This window comes from Bufo gargarizans, chromosome 5 (genome assembly GCF_014858855.1).
Source record: "Bufo gargarizans isolate SCDJY-AF-19 chromosome 5, ASM1485885v1, whole genome shotgun sequence".
NCBI classification, from domain to species: Eukaryota; Metazoa; Chordata; class Amphibia; order Anura; family Bufonidae; genus Bufo; species Bufo gargarizans.
In genome coordinates this window covers 58,699,817-58,714,677 of record NC_058084.1, presented here as the reverse complement: position 1 = coordinate 58,714,677, position 14,861 = coordinate 58,699,817, and the positions used below count along the sequence as shown (strand labels likewise).

General features: G+C 44.3%; 1 protein-coding gene across 1 annotated transcript in view; it reads left to right on the top strand.

Moving 5' to 3' along the window:
• Positions 1–14,861, top strand: part of LOC122939089 (transient receptor potential channel pyrexia-like) — a 230,472-nt gene that overhangs the window by 178,519 nt on the left and 37,092 nt on the right. Inside the window, 1 exon segment of the mRNA XM_044295062.1 lies at positions 12,660–12,796. Within this exon segment, the coding sequence (XP_044150997.1) occupies positions 12,660–12,796 (137 nt within the window).

The window sequence follows — 14,861 nt, the reverse complement described above, 5'->3', positions numbered from 1 at the left end:
TATTTTTAGCATAGAACAGCTAAGTGTGAAAATAGCCTAGTACGGATCCGTCCAGACTTTCAATGTAAAGTCAATGGGGGACGGATCCGCTTGACGATTGAGCCACATTGTGGCATCTTCAAACGGATCCGTCCCCATTGACTTACATTGAAAGTCTGGACGGATCCGCACGGATCCGCACGCCTCCGCACGGCCAGGCGGACACCCGAACGCTGCAAGCAGCGTTCAGCTGTCCGCCTGTCCGTGCGGAGGCGAGCGGAGCGGAGGCTGAACGCCGCCAGACTGATGCAGTCTGAGCGGATCCGCCTCCATTCAGACTGCATCAGGGCTGGACGGCTGCGTTCGGGTCCGCTCGTGAGCTCCTTCAAACGGAGCTCACGAACGGAAACCCGAACGCTAGTGTGAAAGTAGCCTTAGACATTTGGATCCCAGACTTCTTCTCACGCTTTAGGGCCCCTAAAATGCCAGGGCAGTATAAATACCCTACATGTGACCCCATTTTGGAAAGAAGACACCCCAAGGTATTCAATGAGGGGCATGGCGAGTTCATAGAATTATTTTTTTGGGCACAAGTTAGCGGAAATTGATTTTTATTTATTTTTTCTCACAAAGTCTCCCTTTCCGCTACTTTGCAACAAAAATGTCAATCTTTCATGGACTCAATATGCCCCTCACGGAATACCTTGGGGTGTCTTCTTTCCGAAATGGGGTCACATGTGGGGTATTTATACTGCCCTGGCATTTTAGGGGCCCTAAAGCGTGAGAAGAAGTCTGGAATATAAATGTCTAAAAAAATTTACGCATTTGGATTCCGTGAGGGGTATGGTGAGTTCATGTGAGATTTTATTTTTTGACACAAGTTAGTGGAATATGAAACTTTGTAAAAAAAAAAAAAATACAAAAAAACAATTTCTGCTAACTTGTGCCAAAAAAATGTCTGAATGGAGCCTTACAGGGGGGAGATCAATGACAGGGGGGTGATCAGGGAGTGTATATGGGGTGATCACCCCCCCTGTCATTGATCACCCCCCTGTAAGGCTCCATTCCGACGTCCGTATGTGTTTTGCGGATCCGATCCATGTATCCGTGGATCCGTAAAAAACATACGGACGTCTGAATGGAGCCTTACAGGGGGGTGATCAATGACAGGGGGGTGATCAGGGAGTGTATATGGGGTGATCACCCCCCTAGAAAATGACGTCTGTCAGACCTTCTCACAGAAGTGGTGGTGACAGTTACATCCTGTATTATACTCCAGAGCTGCACTCACTATTCTGCTGGTGCAGTCACTGTATGCATTGCATTACATATCCTGTACTGACCCTGAGTTACATCCTGTATTATACTCCAGAGCTGCACTCACTATTCTGCTGGTGGAGTCACTGTATGCATTGCATTACTTATCCTGCACTGATCCTGAGTTACATCCTGTATATACTCCAGAGCTGCACTCACTATTCTGCTGGTGCAGTCACTGTGTACATACATTACGTTACTTATCCTGTAGTGATGCTGAGTTACATCCTGTATTATACTCCGGAGCTGCACTCACTATTCTGCTGGTGCAGTCACTGTATACATACATTACATTACTTATCCTGTAGTGATGCTGAGTTACATCCTGTATTATACTCCAGAGCTGCACTCACTATTCTGCTGGTGCAGTCACTGGGTACATACATTATGTATCCTGTAGTGATGCTGAGTTACATCCTGTATTGCACTCACTATTATGCTGGTCCCATCACCACACAATTAAAGAGAAAAAGGTATTAAGTATTTTTGTAGTGCAGGACACAATGAAGAACACATCATTTCAAAAGGCAATTTAAAATCTCAAGGAGCCCGAAGAATTTGGGAATACAAATTTATGACGCTGTTTCTCACACTAAAAAGCTGGACTGAATTTGTCCCAAGGATTTATGACTCATTACAAAAACCAAAAAGTCCCCTCTAGAGATAGTGGGGGCAGGAGGTCTCTGAGATAACATCAGTTTAGAGACCATGACATTTTCACACCGCTTATCTGATAATGATGGACTCATTCTCCAGCTCTTCTTAGTATACTGTTGTTTCTCAGATGTCCATCTATTACACCATGTCCCTTTTGTATATATCTTGCTGTTTCTTCAGACACTTCATTATATTATGCCTGATGAAGAGACCTGAGTTGCTATGTAATATCATTATTGTTAGCCATTAAAAGGGATTTCTAAGAATTAGGGCTCATGCACACGAACGTGTGCAGCCTCTTCCCATATAACGCCCCACTTAGTATGCAGTCCACAAGTTACGGAGCAGTGTGGAGGCTGAAGCCCATGGAAGTACTACTGAGTGCTTCTCTGGGATTTCGGTCGGTCCCTCTGCATCACAAAATAATAGAACATGTTGTATTTTTTTGCGGTACGGACTGAATCTTACGGACCCATTCGAGTGAATGAGTCCCACGCGGCTGGTGCCCGTGCATTGCGGACCGCTACTTGTGGTCAGGGAGTGTGCATGAGCCCTTATATACTGATGACCTATCCTCTGGACCTATCATCAATATCTGATCGGTGGTGGTCTGACAGCTGTTTGAGAAGGCATCAGTGCTCGCTGTAGCGCCGCAGCCTTCTCGCATCTTAGTCTAGGCCAAGTGACGACATGTTCATTGGTCACATGGCCTAGGCCAGGGTACGACTCTGCTTGGTGAGCTGAGAGAAGGCAGCTGATCATCTACATTTTCCCCCAAGATTACCCTTTTGCTCTCCCTCAGTTTTATGGGAGCAGAAAGGCAGGGTAATCTGCTGCCAGATTTTCAAGGACAAATACTGAGCAATGATTCTGATGTTTTCCTAATTAACACTCTATTAATTAATCAATTAGCCAAGCTCACATTAGGGCCCTTTCACACTTGCGTTCTTGTCTTCCGGCATAGAGTTCCGTCGTCGGTGCTCTATGCCGGAAGAATACTGATCAGGATTATCCTAATGCATTCTGAATGAACAGTCCGTCCTTCAGGATGCATCAGGATGTCTTCCGTTCCGGTACGGAACGTTTTTTGGCCGCAGCAAATAGCGCAGCATGCTGCGCTTTTTGCTCCGGCCAAAAATCCGGAACACTTGCCGCAAGGCCGGATCCGGAATGAATGCCCATTGAAAGGCATTCATCCGGATCCGGCCTTAAGCTAAACGTCGTTTCGGCGCATTGCCGGATCCGACGTTTAGCTTTTTCTCAATGGTTACCATGGCTGCCAGGACGCTAAAGTCCTGGCAGCCATGGTAAAGTGTAGTGGGGAGCGGGGAGCAGCATACTTACCATCCGTGCGGCTCCCGGGGCGCTCCAGAGTGACGTCAGGGCGCCCCAAGCGCATGGATCACGTGATCGCATGGATCACATGATCCATGCGCATGGGGCGCTCTGACGTCATTCTGGAGCGCCCCGGGAGCCGCACGGACTGTAAGTATACCGCTCCCCCGCTCCCCACTACTACTATGGCAACCAGGACTTTAATAGCGTCCTGGGTGCCATAGTAACACTGAAAGCATTTTGAAGACGGATCCGTCTTCAAATGCTTTCAGTACACTTGCGTTATTCCGGATCCGGCGTGTAAATCCGGCAAGTGGAGTACACGCCGGATCCGGACAACGCAAGTGTGAAAGAGGCCTTAGTGCTGGAAAGAAATATGATGAGTCAGTCCATGTCAACGGTGCTTCTGTGTCCATCTTGAAGAAACAACACCTACAACTCAAGTTTGCTAGTATTTTAAAGAGTGTTTGTCCTTAGACCTTTTTTCCATTTGTGAAGGACCTACCCACATCTCATATCTCAAGATGACGGACGCCCCTTTGTAGTTTTAGAGGCAGGGGCTACACGACCACTTTGGCTGCGAGAGACATGACGGTGGGACTGTGCTGTACAGCGCAACAAAATTAAAGTAAATTGGTTCACATTGCGATTCACAAGTTGCTACAACCGCAACCCGACAGTCGCAAGCTATCCAGCAGGTTTTTAGATCTATTGTAATGGGCCACAGCAACTTGTGTGCCGCAGGGAGGTCCTATTCACTTATTCACTTTCATCATGCTGCAATCTTTGGCCATATGATGCGTGTTCCCAGAGTTCCTGCCCGCTTATCTCTACGACTGATTGCTCCAGCCATAGCAGTCACAAGTGAACAGGGATTCAATTTGTTGTATCTAATGAACCGGCTTCACTTATAACTCACTCAGGAAGGTTTTACACACAGCAGGGTTTTTTTGCCTAAATGCTACTGCAATTTTTGTACAGTTAAAAGAAATCGAGCACTGCGCCTCGATAAAACGATTCTTTGTTGGTCAGTTCTTTAAAAGATCCAGTGCAAATTCACATGCTACACGTTTCAGACAAACGCATGTCGTCCTTCATCATGGCATGTATGTGGCATGGAATGTACACTTTATGGATCATTTTAAGAAGTGACCAACAGAGACAATTGGTCTTAGGCCTTGCAAGGAAATTTCCTGGTTGGCCGATGCCCAGGCGGCTACCTGGGCCCTCCTCACAGCCGGACAGTGGACGTTTTTGGGGATGTATTTTGTGCTGCTGGCCACAGTATTTTGTGATGGACTGTGGTATTTGGCTCTATCGGGATGGTATAATGTGCTATAAAATGATATTGCTGGCCCTGCTTTCCATCATTTTGGACCCGACTACAAAACTTTTAGGCCTCTTTCACAAGGGCGTCCCGGATTTGCTCCAGATGTGTCGCGTGTGCTTTGCGGGAAACCCGCGCGAGTGCACACGCAATTTCAGTCAGTTTTGACTGCGATTGCGTTGCGTTGTTCAGTTTTTATCGCGCGGGTGCAATGCGTTTTGCACACACGTGATAAAAAACTGAATGTGGGACCCGAACCCAGACTTCTTTCTTCTATCTTCACCACGTGGTGAGCGCGATGACGTCATCAAAGGTCCTTTTGCAAGTCCTGAAAGAAGAAGAAAGAAGACGGTGCCGACTGTGCGAACAAGTGGATGAGGTGAGTAAATATTTTTTTTTTTAACCCCTTAGTCTACTTTCACACTTGCGTTTGGGGTTCCGCTTGTGAGATCCGTTTGAAGGCTCTCACAAGCGGCCCCGAACCAATCCGTACATCCCCAATGCATTCTGAATGGATGCGGATCCATTCAGAATGCATCAGTTTGGCTCCGTTCCGCCTCCATTCCGCTCAGGAGACAGACACCCAAACGCTGCTTGCAGCGTTTTGGTGTCCGCCTGGCCGTGCGGAGCCAAACGGATCTGTCCTGACTTACAATGCAAGTCAATGGGGACGGATCCATTTGACGTTGACACAATATGGTGCAATTGCAAACGGATCCGTCCCCCATTGACTTTCAATGTAAAGTCAGGAGTCCCTATTAATATACCATCGGATCGGAGTTTTCTCCAATCCGATGGTATATTTTAACTTGAAGCATCCCCATCACCATGGGAACGCCTCTATGTTAGAATATACCATCGGATTTGAGTTAGATCGTGAAAACTCAGATCCGACAGTATATTCTAACACAGAGGAGTTCCCATAGTGATGGGGACGCTTCAAGTTAGAATATACTAAGAACTGTGTACATAACTGCCCCCTGCTGCCTGGCAGCACCCGATCTCTTACAGAAGGCTGTGATCTGCACAATTAACCCCTCAGGTGCCGCACCATGGGCCAGACCCCCCTCCCTCCCCAGTATTAAAAGCATTGGTGGCCAGTGCGGCCCCCCCCCCCCCTCCCCAGTATTAGCATTGGTGGCCAGTGTGGCCCCCCTCACTCCCTCCCCAGTATTAGCATTGCTGGCCAGTGCGCCCCCCCCCCCCCCCATCTCCCTCCCTCCCTCCCCAGTATTAGCATTGGTGGCCAGTGCGGGATTTGGACCTTGCAAAATGGTTTAGTGGTGAGCTGTATGGCCTTCCTTCATTTTGTTAATTAGGTTTCATACAGTACAATGGCACTGAGATGCTGCGGTCTCTGGCTGTGTGAAGTACGACCAAAGCTGCCTTGAAGTCCTTACCTTAGGGCTCTTCTACGCACAGTTTTATTTTTAGAGTTTTTCTTGACTAATAAAAACCTCAAAACAACTCCTGACTTGTTCAGTGTTTTTTGTAGTGTTTTTTATGCATTTTTGCAAAATATTGTGGTATAGCATCTGACATTTATTAAAGGGGTTATCCAACCCCTAGAATGACCCCCCCCCCCCCCCCCAATGCCCAGGCAACTCATATAGGATATACTTGCCCTGCTCCCTGGCACCTGCATCGCTCCTGCTCTCCGCATGTCCGCTGCTGCATCTACCCATCGCGCAGATCAAAACATCCGGCGACAGGGGACCAGCCAAAAGCAGGCCGCAATGGGGATGAGCCTCCCTAGCATCGGCGGCCGCGCGGGGAGCAGGCGCAACACGGGTGCTGGGGAGCAGGGTAAGTATAACTTATATGAGGTGTCTGGGTATTGGGGGGGTCATTATAGGGGTTGGATAAACCCTTTAATTGTGTTTTTTGCATATCTAACAATTTTTTGAAGAAAGTATTTGCCCCCCTGAAATGTTACTTCTTCTTTAGCCCTGTATAGGGGAAAAAGCATTGGTAAAAAAATAAAAATGCAATGCAAAAACACCTAAAAAAAAAATACCATATCGCACATAAAAAAACGGGTGTCATTCAGGGATAAAAATTCCCTGAGTGAGAGGAAAAGGCCAGACCCAGAGTATGCTGTGATGCCCAAGCATGCCCAAAATATGGCATGCATCTGTGGTGTCACCAAGGACCCATGGCCTGTGGAAAACCACTGATGTGTCAATACACAGCTCTGTGTGGTGTGTCCATAATATATACCCTTCATTACGGTCATCGGTTGCCCCCCTACTTCTAGATTGTTAGGGCATGGCCACATATTCAGGTTTCCTGATGCAGCTTTGGAAGCCATAATCAGGAGTGGATCATAAAAGGAAAGTATAAAGAACAGATACAACTTCTCTTCTTTTTTTTTTTTATTCATTCCTGGTTTTGGCTTCCAAAACTGCATCAAGAAACCTGACCGTGTGGTCGTACCCTTAGGCTTGAAAATAACAGAGTGTCCCTCCTGAGAGGCACAAATATTGCCATTAGCCATTTGGAAGTTCCTACCTCTGAACATAATTCATTTCTTTATGAGCTTATGGAGGTTCACCAGTGAGCCCTTTCCCGGCTCATCTGTAAATCACATTGGATTTTGCTCTTTGGTTTACTTCTCTCATTCATAATTTGGCAATGCATTTCTGATGTATTACCATAAACAGGCCTTGGCAAGGAGAAGGCACCACCGGCTAATTACCAGCCTCGAAAGCTAAGCGACTGCTGTCTCTGATAGTAATCTACGCTATTGGGCCTCGATCAACAGGGACACGATTGATCTTTATACACAGTGAAGCACCCCGAGATACAGTACAGACTGACAGATGGTACAACGACATACAACGTGTATTTGTAATACCACCATGTGCATGAGGCCTTAAAGGGAATCTGTGACCAGGAAATGTGCTGATAAGGCCTCATGCACACGACCGTTGTTGTTTTCCGTTCCGAAAATTGGGGTTCCGTTGTTCCGTGATCCGTTTCCGTTGTGTTTCCGTGTGTCTTCAGTTTTTTTTGGAGGACCACCAGAAAAAAAGGAAGGAAAAAAAAAGTGTAAGGTTTGCCATGCAAATGATAGGAGTAAAACGGACGCGGATGACAATCGGGTGTGCCTCTGCATTTTTTGGCGGTTCGATCGACTTGAATAGGTCCGCGAACCGTTTTTCACGTACAAGAATAGGACAGGTTATATTTTTTGACGGATTGGAACCACGGACCAAAGACGCGGCCTGCCCCCATTATAGTGAATGGGAGCGGACTTCTTGCGGCACTCGTGCACTAGCGGCAGCACGGATCTGGCAGGCTGTTAACCCGCCGGAACAGCCTGCTGGAGAATGCTGTCGCTAATGTGAAAGTAGCCTTAACATATGCAAATGAGCAGTTAAGTGCACAAAAGGCAGGCCCAAGTCACTCTGTGCACCCTTGCTCCTCCTCTTTCCATTGCCAGTCCCTGCCTCTACTTCGTGATTGACATGACCCGGTGAGATGACTATGCAGGAAGCTGGTCCTGTGAATCAAGAAGGGGCAGGAGGGCCTGGCAGAGGAGGCAGGAGGAGCATGGCAAACCACTGTGGCCTTTACCTGGAAGTCCAGCCTTATACACTTGCTTCAGCGGAGTCAAACTTAGATCCTCATAGGGATTATTTCAATTCATCTCTGACTTTTAGTCTAATCAGACTGTCTATTACTATGTAATTCCTCTAGCGCCGTTCTATGGAAACAGTAGGTTTAAAGAGCACACCAAATGCTAGAAATAACTTCTTCAACTTTACTTCATATATAACACTGCAGGAGATAGTCTATGTACAACACGTGTTGAAAAGATATCACAAAATGGCGGTATGATTAGGATGGTGGTTCAACTGTTCAATCTCTTCATTCAACATAAAATGGTGGATATATTTCTCTCTTGAGTCTGTACTCTCACTTTAAGTTATTTAAGCACTTTATGATCTCTCTGAGAGGTATATCTGAGGTCTAACTAATGGTTCACTTGCAGTATGCAGTTAGCAGTGACTATTTGCAGATTGGTTGAGTATGATCTGGTATGGTTGTATGCAATATGGATTGCAATATGGAATCTGAATGCTTGCAATTTGTATTTGCAATTGTATGGTTGCCATTGAATTTGCAATTGTGAACGTTGTATTTGCAATTGTATAGTTGCAATTGTATTTGATTTCGTGGAACTGTAAGTGAACACATATATTTCTAGTTCAGTATACAGTTCTAAACACAATACTAACAATATGAACATTATATAACTGTTTTAAATACCTATTTGGCCTCTTGTATAATAACGAACGCCAGCTTCTGCTCGGACCTCCGGGGCACGGATGGTGCAGGACTGCACTCCCACAGCGATAAATGTAAGCGATTTCCAGCCACCGGTATTGGTAAAATCCATTCAATTTTATTTTTTCTCCATTAAAAGCAGTTACAAAAGATAAATACAAAACAGGCCTCACTTTTCTGACGCGTTTCGGGTACACGTTTGTAGCACCCTTAATCATAGAGTCACTAGATGACTACATCAGTCAGGTTTTATGGTGGAAAGGGGGGAGAGGACACACCCAATGGGTGTGATTGGCATAGAGGAATACTAGCCACTTCCAAATTAACTCCTTGACCACCATAGAAAACTAGACTGTGAACAGGACCCTAAAACGACATTGCCAAATGAACACAAAATACAAAAAACATTTCCTTACATAAAATTTTAAAACTTTGTGCGCTGTCACAACAATACACATGACAATCTTCAAACATAAATTAATAATGTAGGATTAGATCTTGTTTTCTATTCAGTCCATGGGGGACACATGATTTAAGCTTGAATATCCAAAAAGCCTCACGATTAAAAAGTTTTCTCTGTAGATCTCCACCCCTCTCATATAATCTTACTTTTTCAATACCCTGTACCATAATGTGACTCACAACCCCTCCATGTTGGTGTAAGACATGATGGGAGAATGCTGAGATATGGCGGAATGTGTTTGTGTTTTTATTGTCATCTCTGATTGCATCTGACAAATGCCATCTAATCCTAATTTTTAAGGGGCCAGATGTACACCCTACATATTGGAGTCGGCAAGTTTTGCAGGTAATCAGGTAAACTACACCATATGTGTTACAGTTGATGTATTGTTTATTCATGTATGTTTAGTTCTCTGTGCAAGAAGTAAAGTCTTTTGATATGTGAATAACAGAGCAGCAGGTCCAGACATTGTGGCCACATTTATATGTACCTTTATGTTGTAACCAAGTTTTATTTTTGCCAGTGCTGTTATCTCTTAATAGACTGGGGGATAAAGTATTACCCCAATGTCTTTGCTCGTCTCGCTACACACTGAATTCCCACTACTGACTACTTAAGCAAAACCTGAGTCCATTTTTACATATTTGGCCTCTTGTTCCCATAAAACTGGACTCTCAGTGGAGTGAATGTCTCTTCAGCTCCTGTTTCTGGTGAATAATGATTCTAGCAGCAGGAGCTGGGGTAATTCCCAGACAGGCTGTGTGTGTGAGGCTGGCTGTGATTGGTGAAAACTCTTGCTGTGTGAGAAGCTGGCTGTGATTGGTCTAGACTTCTGCCCAGTAACAACAGATTAACACTCTGCTTTCTGTTGTTTCTGCTGTGTCACTGAGCTTACCTTACATTACAAAATGAATCTTAAAGGCATATTATCTTTTTCTGCTTCTGTGAACAGAAAATATAACAGTTATATGACATCCAAAACATGATGTCACAGTAAATAACTCTGCTTTTGTCTTTAACACATAAACATAGGAACTGTATTAAGGCTATTAGCAGGTTTAGCTGTATACACATATAAGCTATACTAGCAACCTAGGACAGGTCTTAGCTGGCCAGCTACATAGGAATACATAGAGAAACTGGCTTCCTGTCCACACATAAGATGCTGTGTTATTTAGAGAGTGTTGGTGTTATGACACAGCTGAAGATCAGGGGGGGGGGGGGATAACTCACAAATACAGTCTCTGGTAAGAAGATTACCTTCAAAACAGTTACATCAGGTACCTTTCTAACAGGTCGGAGAATAAAAATGTTTCTAGGCAAGTGCTACTTTAAATATAGTGTACAACTGAAAGGCCGATAGAAATTATACAATTCCTGAAAAAATGGGGCCACTTTTTTATTTTTCTGTGCAATGAATTTAAAAACCTACAACAAATTGATCGGTTGCATTGGTTTCCATGGTTGTTTTTCAATCTATTCCCCCATGACATTTATTCTCATGTAGCGGTTAAGGTACGTTCAGTATTGTATGGGAAAAATGCATGTATTTTTGCTGCAGTTTTCAATGTGGTTGTGGTTTTGCCTGAAAAAGCAGCAGCAACTTTAAAAACTTCAGCAAAAACAAATGTGCTTTATTTCCAATGCAGTTTTATCCTACCACTATAGTTAATATATATCCTTAAGGCTACATGCACACGACCGTATGTGTTTTTGCGGATCCGCAAAAAAAACGGATGACATCCGTAGCCATCCATTATTTTTTTTTGCGGATCCATTGTAACAATGCCTAAAACGGACAAGAATAGTACATGTTCTATTTTTTTTTTGCGGGGCTACGGAACGTACATACTCATGCAGACAGCACACGCATGTTTTGCGGACCTATTGAAATTAATGGGTCCGCATCCTATCCACAAAATAAACGGAACGGACAAGGAAACAAACAACGTTCGTGTGCGTGTAGATAAAAAAATAAAAATAAAAAAAACCATTTACATAACTGATGATAGTTTGTTGTGACTATGCTAGCAGTCTGTGCTCCCCGCCATCTCTTTCCTCCTAGAGGGCAAGGCCACTGAATCCCTCACTTGGTTTCTTCTGCTTCCTCACCAGTACTGCGTGTTCACTGGTGTATTGCTGCTCCCTACTTGCAGGCCTGGCCACTGGAGCAGCACTGTGCTGGTCACTCCAGGTAGACTGAGGCCTGCTTCTCTTCTGCTCCACATCTTTTTTCCATTAGGGCGCTTACCTCTACTGATTCTTGAAGAGCCAGCATACACACATACCTTAGTTTTCCCCACATGGTATTTAAGGCACTTATTCCTGTGGGAGACTACCTGAACAATAGGTTCTAGTTACTAGCAAAAGAGTGCCATCGTCTTGTTTGCCTCCCTGTGTAATGGTCTCTGTCTGTTTACTGGATTTTATCCTTCACTGACTGTCCTGACCTCTGCCTGTGCTGCCAGCCCTGACCATTGGACTGATTACTGGATTGCTTCTATGTTGCCTCGCCTGTCCCTGACTAAGATTTTGCCTGATCCCTCGGTGCTCTGTACCGGTGTCTCTTGACCCCTGTGGGTCACCAGTCACTGTACAGAGACTACTCCAGGAGGTAGCAGACTAGTGGTTCCCCTGCAGCAACGTTCAGATACCTGTATATTGGTTAAAGGGTGAACACCAGGTGGTCACTTTGATAATGCGCGTAGGAGTAGCACTAATTCAGATTTGTTGCAAGTGACACAGTGACCCCACATCCACTCGGCATAACACAGTTTCAAATGGAGTGTCCCTTTAAGCAAGTTTTCAACAAGTAAATTCTTCTAAAACATTAACTAAAATGTTTCTTAAGAAGTTATGTAGCGTTTCTAGAGCACTATGCCTTCTTTCATGCCATAAGGCAGCAGTTCAATCGCTCTGGCTCCCCACGTGTGAGTCTAATTCTGTCATTTTTTTATTTTTTTTGAGGTGTAACAAATTAATTTGTTCCATTGAGCACATGTGTTTCCATCCAGACTCCTTAATGACATCACTTTATTTCTATTAGAAAATTATCAAGTGGCTCTGAATATCTGTGTTGTGCCCAGATTGGAGGCTCCGTCTTCCGCCCCTCAGGCGTTTAAGTCTTAATACTATGAAATATTCTTCTTCATCATGTCTCTGTGATGCTCTGGTGGGAATGTCCTATTGAAAAATGTATGAACCTTCATTCCGTTGCTCTAATGTATTCAGAATTTTCTCAAGTGCCCGGTCACAGCAACAACCTACTTTTTTTTTTTTTTTCTACAGGAAGAATTAGGGGAACTGATGCAGCTCGTGAAAGAACAGAAGCTGAAGAACGAGTTGTCGGGCATGCAGAAAAAGAGGAGTAACCATGGAAACATGAAATCCAGCTCCAAACTGCATCAGACCAATAGCCTGCAGAGGTACGTCACCCTCTACCACGTCTGAGATGATGAACATGGCTCTGGGGATGAATTTCTCCACAGCATGAAGTTTTAATGTAAAGAAAATGACTGGTTTCCTGTGGTGAAGCACGGAATAATTGTAAGACACAAAGCAGAAGATTTCTAATCTCTAAGTAGATAATCCAACCTTTTGAATCCGTAAGGATACAGCTGTCGATCTATCTATCTATCTATCTATTTATCATCTATCGATCTCATATTTATTATCTGTCTAATTATCTATCTATCGTCTATCAATCATCTGTCTAATTAGGCTACTTTTACACTTTCGGCCCCATTACGTTTCGTCAATGGGGACGAAACGTAACTAACCAGAACAGAACGCTCCAAAATGTATTCCGTTGCGTTCTCATACCGGAGAGCAAACCGCAGAATGCTGCAGTTTTCTTTCCGTCAGTGGGATGTGGAGCAAGACGGATCTTCCATCATGACCCACAATGCAAGTCAATGGGGACAGATGCATTTTCTCTGACACAATAGAAAACGGATCCATCCCCCATTGACTTTCAATGGAGTTAATGACAGATCCGTCTTGGCTATGTTAAAGATAATACAACCAGATCCATTCATAACGGATGCAGACAGTTGTATTACAGTAACGGAAGCGTTTTTGCTGAACCCTGCCGGATCCATTAAAAACGCTAATGTGAAAGTAGCCTTACCTATCTATCCATCTATCTGTCTAATAGCTATAGTCTGTCTATCTATCTATCTTATATCTATCATCTGTCTAATATCTATCTCATCTTTTGCCTACTAGTGGTGCTTGAAAGATTGTGAACCCTTCAGAATTTACAATATTTCTGCAAAATTTGACATAAAATGCATCAATTTTTTTTACACAAGTCCTAAAAGTAAAAATACCAAATGAAACAAAAGAGTGAACATTATTACACTTATTGATTATTTATTTATTGAGGAAAATTATCCATTATCACATGTCTTTAACTGGCAAACGTATGTGAACCTTTGCTTTCAGTATCTGGTGTTACCTCCTTTTGAGCAGTAATAACTGCAACCAAACATTTCCAGTAATTATTGATTAGTCCTTGACATTGGCTTGGAGGATTTTTAGCCCGTTTCTCCCTACAAAACAGCTTCAGCTCTGCTATGTTGGTGGGACGCCTGTTATGATCTGCTTCCTTTAGGTCCTTCCACAACATTTCTATCGGATTAAGGTCAGGACTGACTTGGCTATTCCAAAACTTTAACCTTATTTCTCCTTTAACCATTCTTTGGTAGAACTACTTGTGTGCTTGGGGTCGTTGTCTTGCTGCATGACCCACGTTCTGTTGAGATTCAGCTCACGGACAGATGTCCTGATATTTTCCTTTAGAATGTATTATTCCATCAATGATTGCCCAGATGATGCAAAACAGGCCCAAACCATGATCCTACCAGCACCGTGTTTCACAGATGAGATGAGGATTTTCATCCGGGAATGCAGGGTTTTCCTTTCTACAAACATAACGCTTCTCATTTAAACCAAAAAGTTCTATTTTAGTCTCATCCATTCACAAAACATTGTTTGAATAGCCTTCTATCCTGTACAGGTGATCTTTCGCAAACTGTAGATGGTGTGGGGATTCGCTCTGGTAGTTAGAACTAGCGGATGCAGTATAGAGGCAAAGTACACAGTTCTTGAATAAAACAGCGGTGTTTATTCACACATTGGTGTATAACAAAATGCAGGTGGCTTGGTGTTTGTTCACACACAATAAAAGTCACCTTTTCTCCTGGGTGTTAATTCACACCCTGTTAGCAGTTCAGCCTCATCAAGTCCATAGGCAGCCTGTTCGCCTTTAGAGGGGTCTGAGTCCTCCAGCCTGGCTCAAACCTCAAATCCCTGCACAGCCCTCAGTTCACAGCACACAGACTCCTGAGCTCCACTGTCAGAGGTAGGTAAATCCACCCACCTGGCAGTGCTGGCTGGTTTTTATGCCTGGCAAAACCCGGCCTGGATCATGGGGAGTAGTCACCCACCCAGCACTTTGACTACTCCCAGTAAGAGCCGTCCCGGATC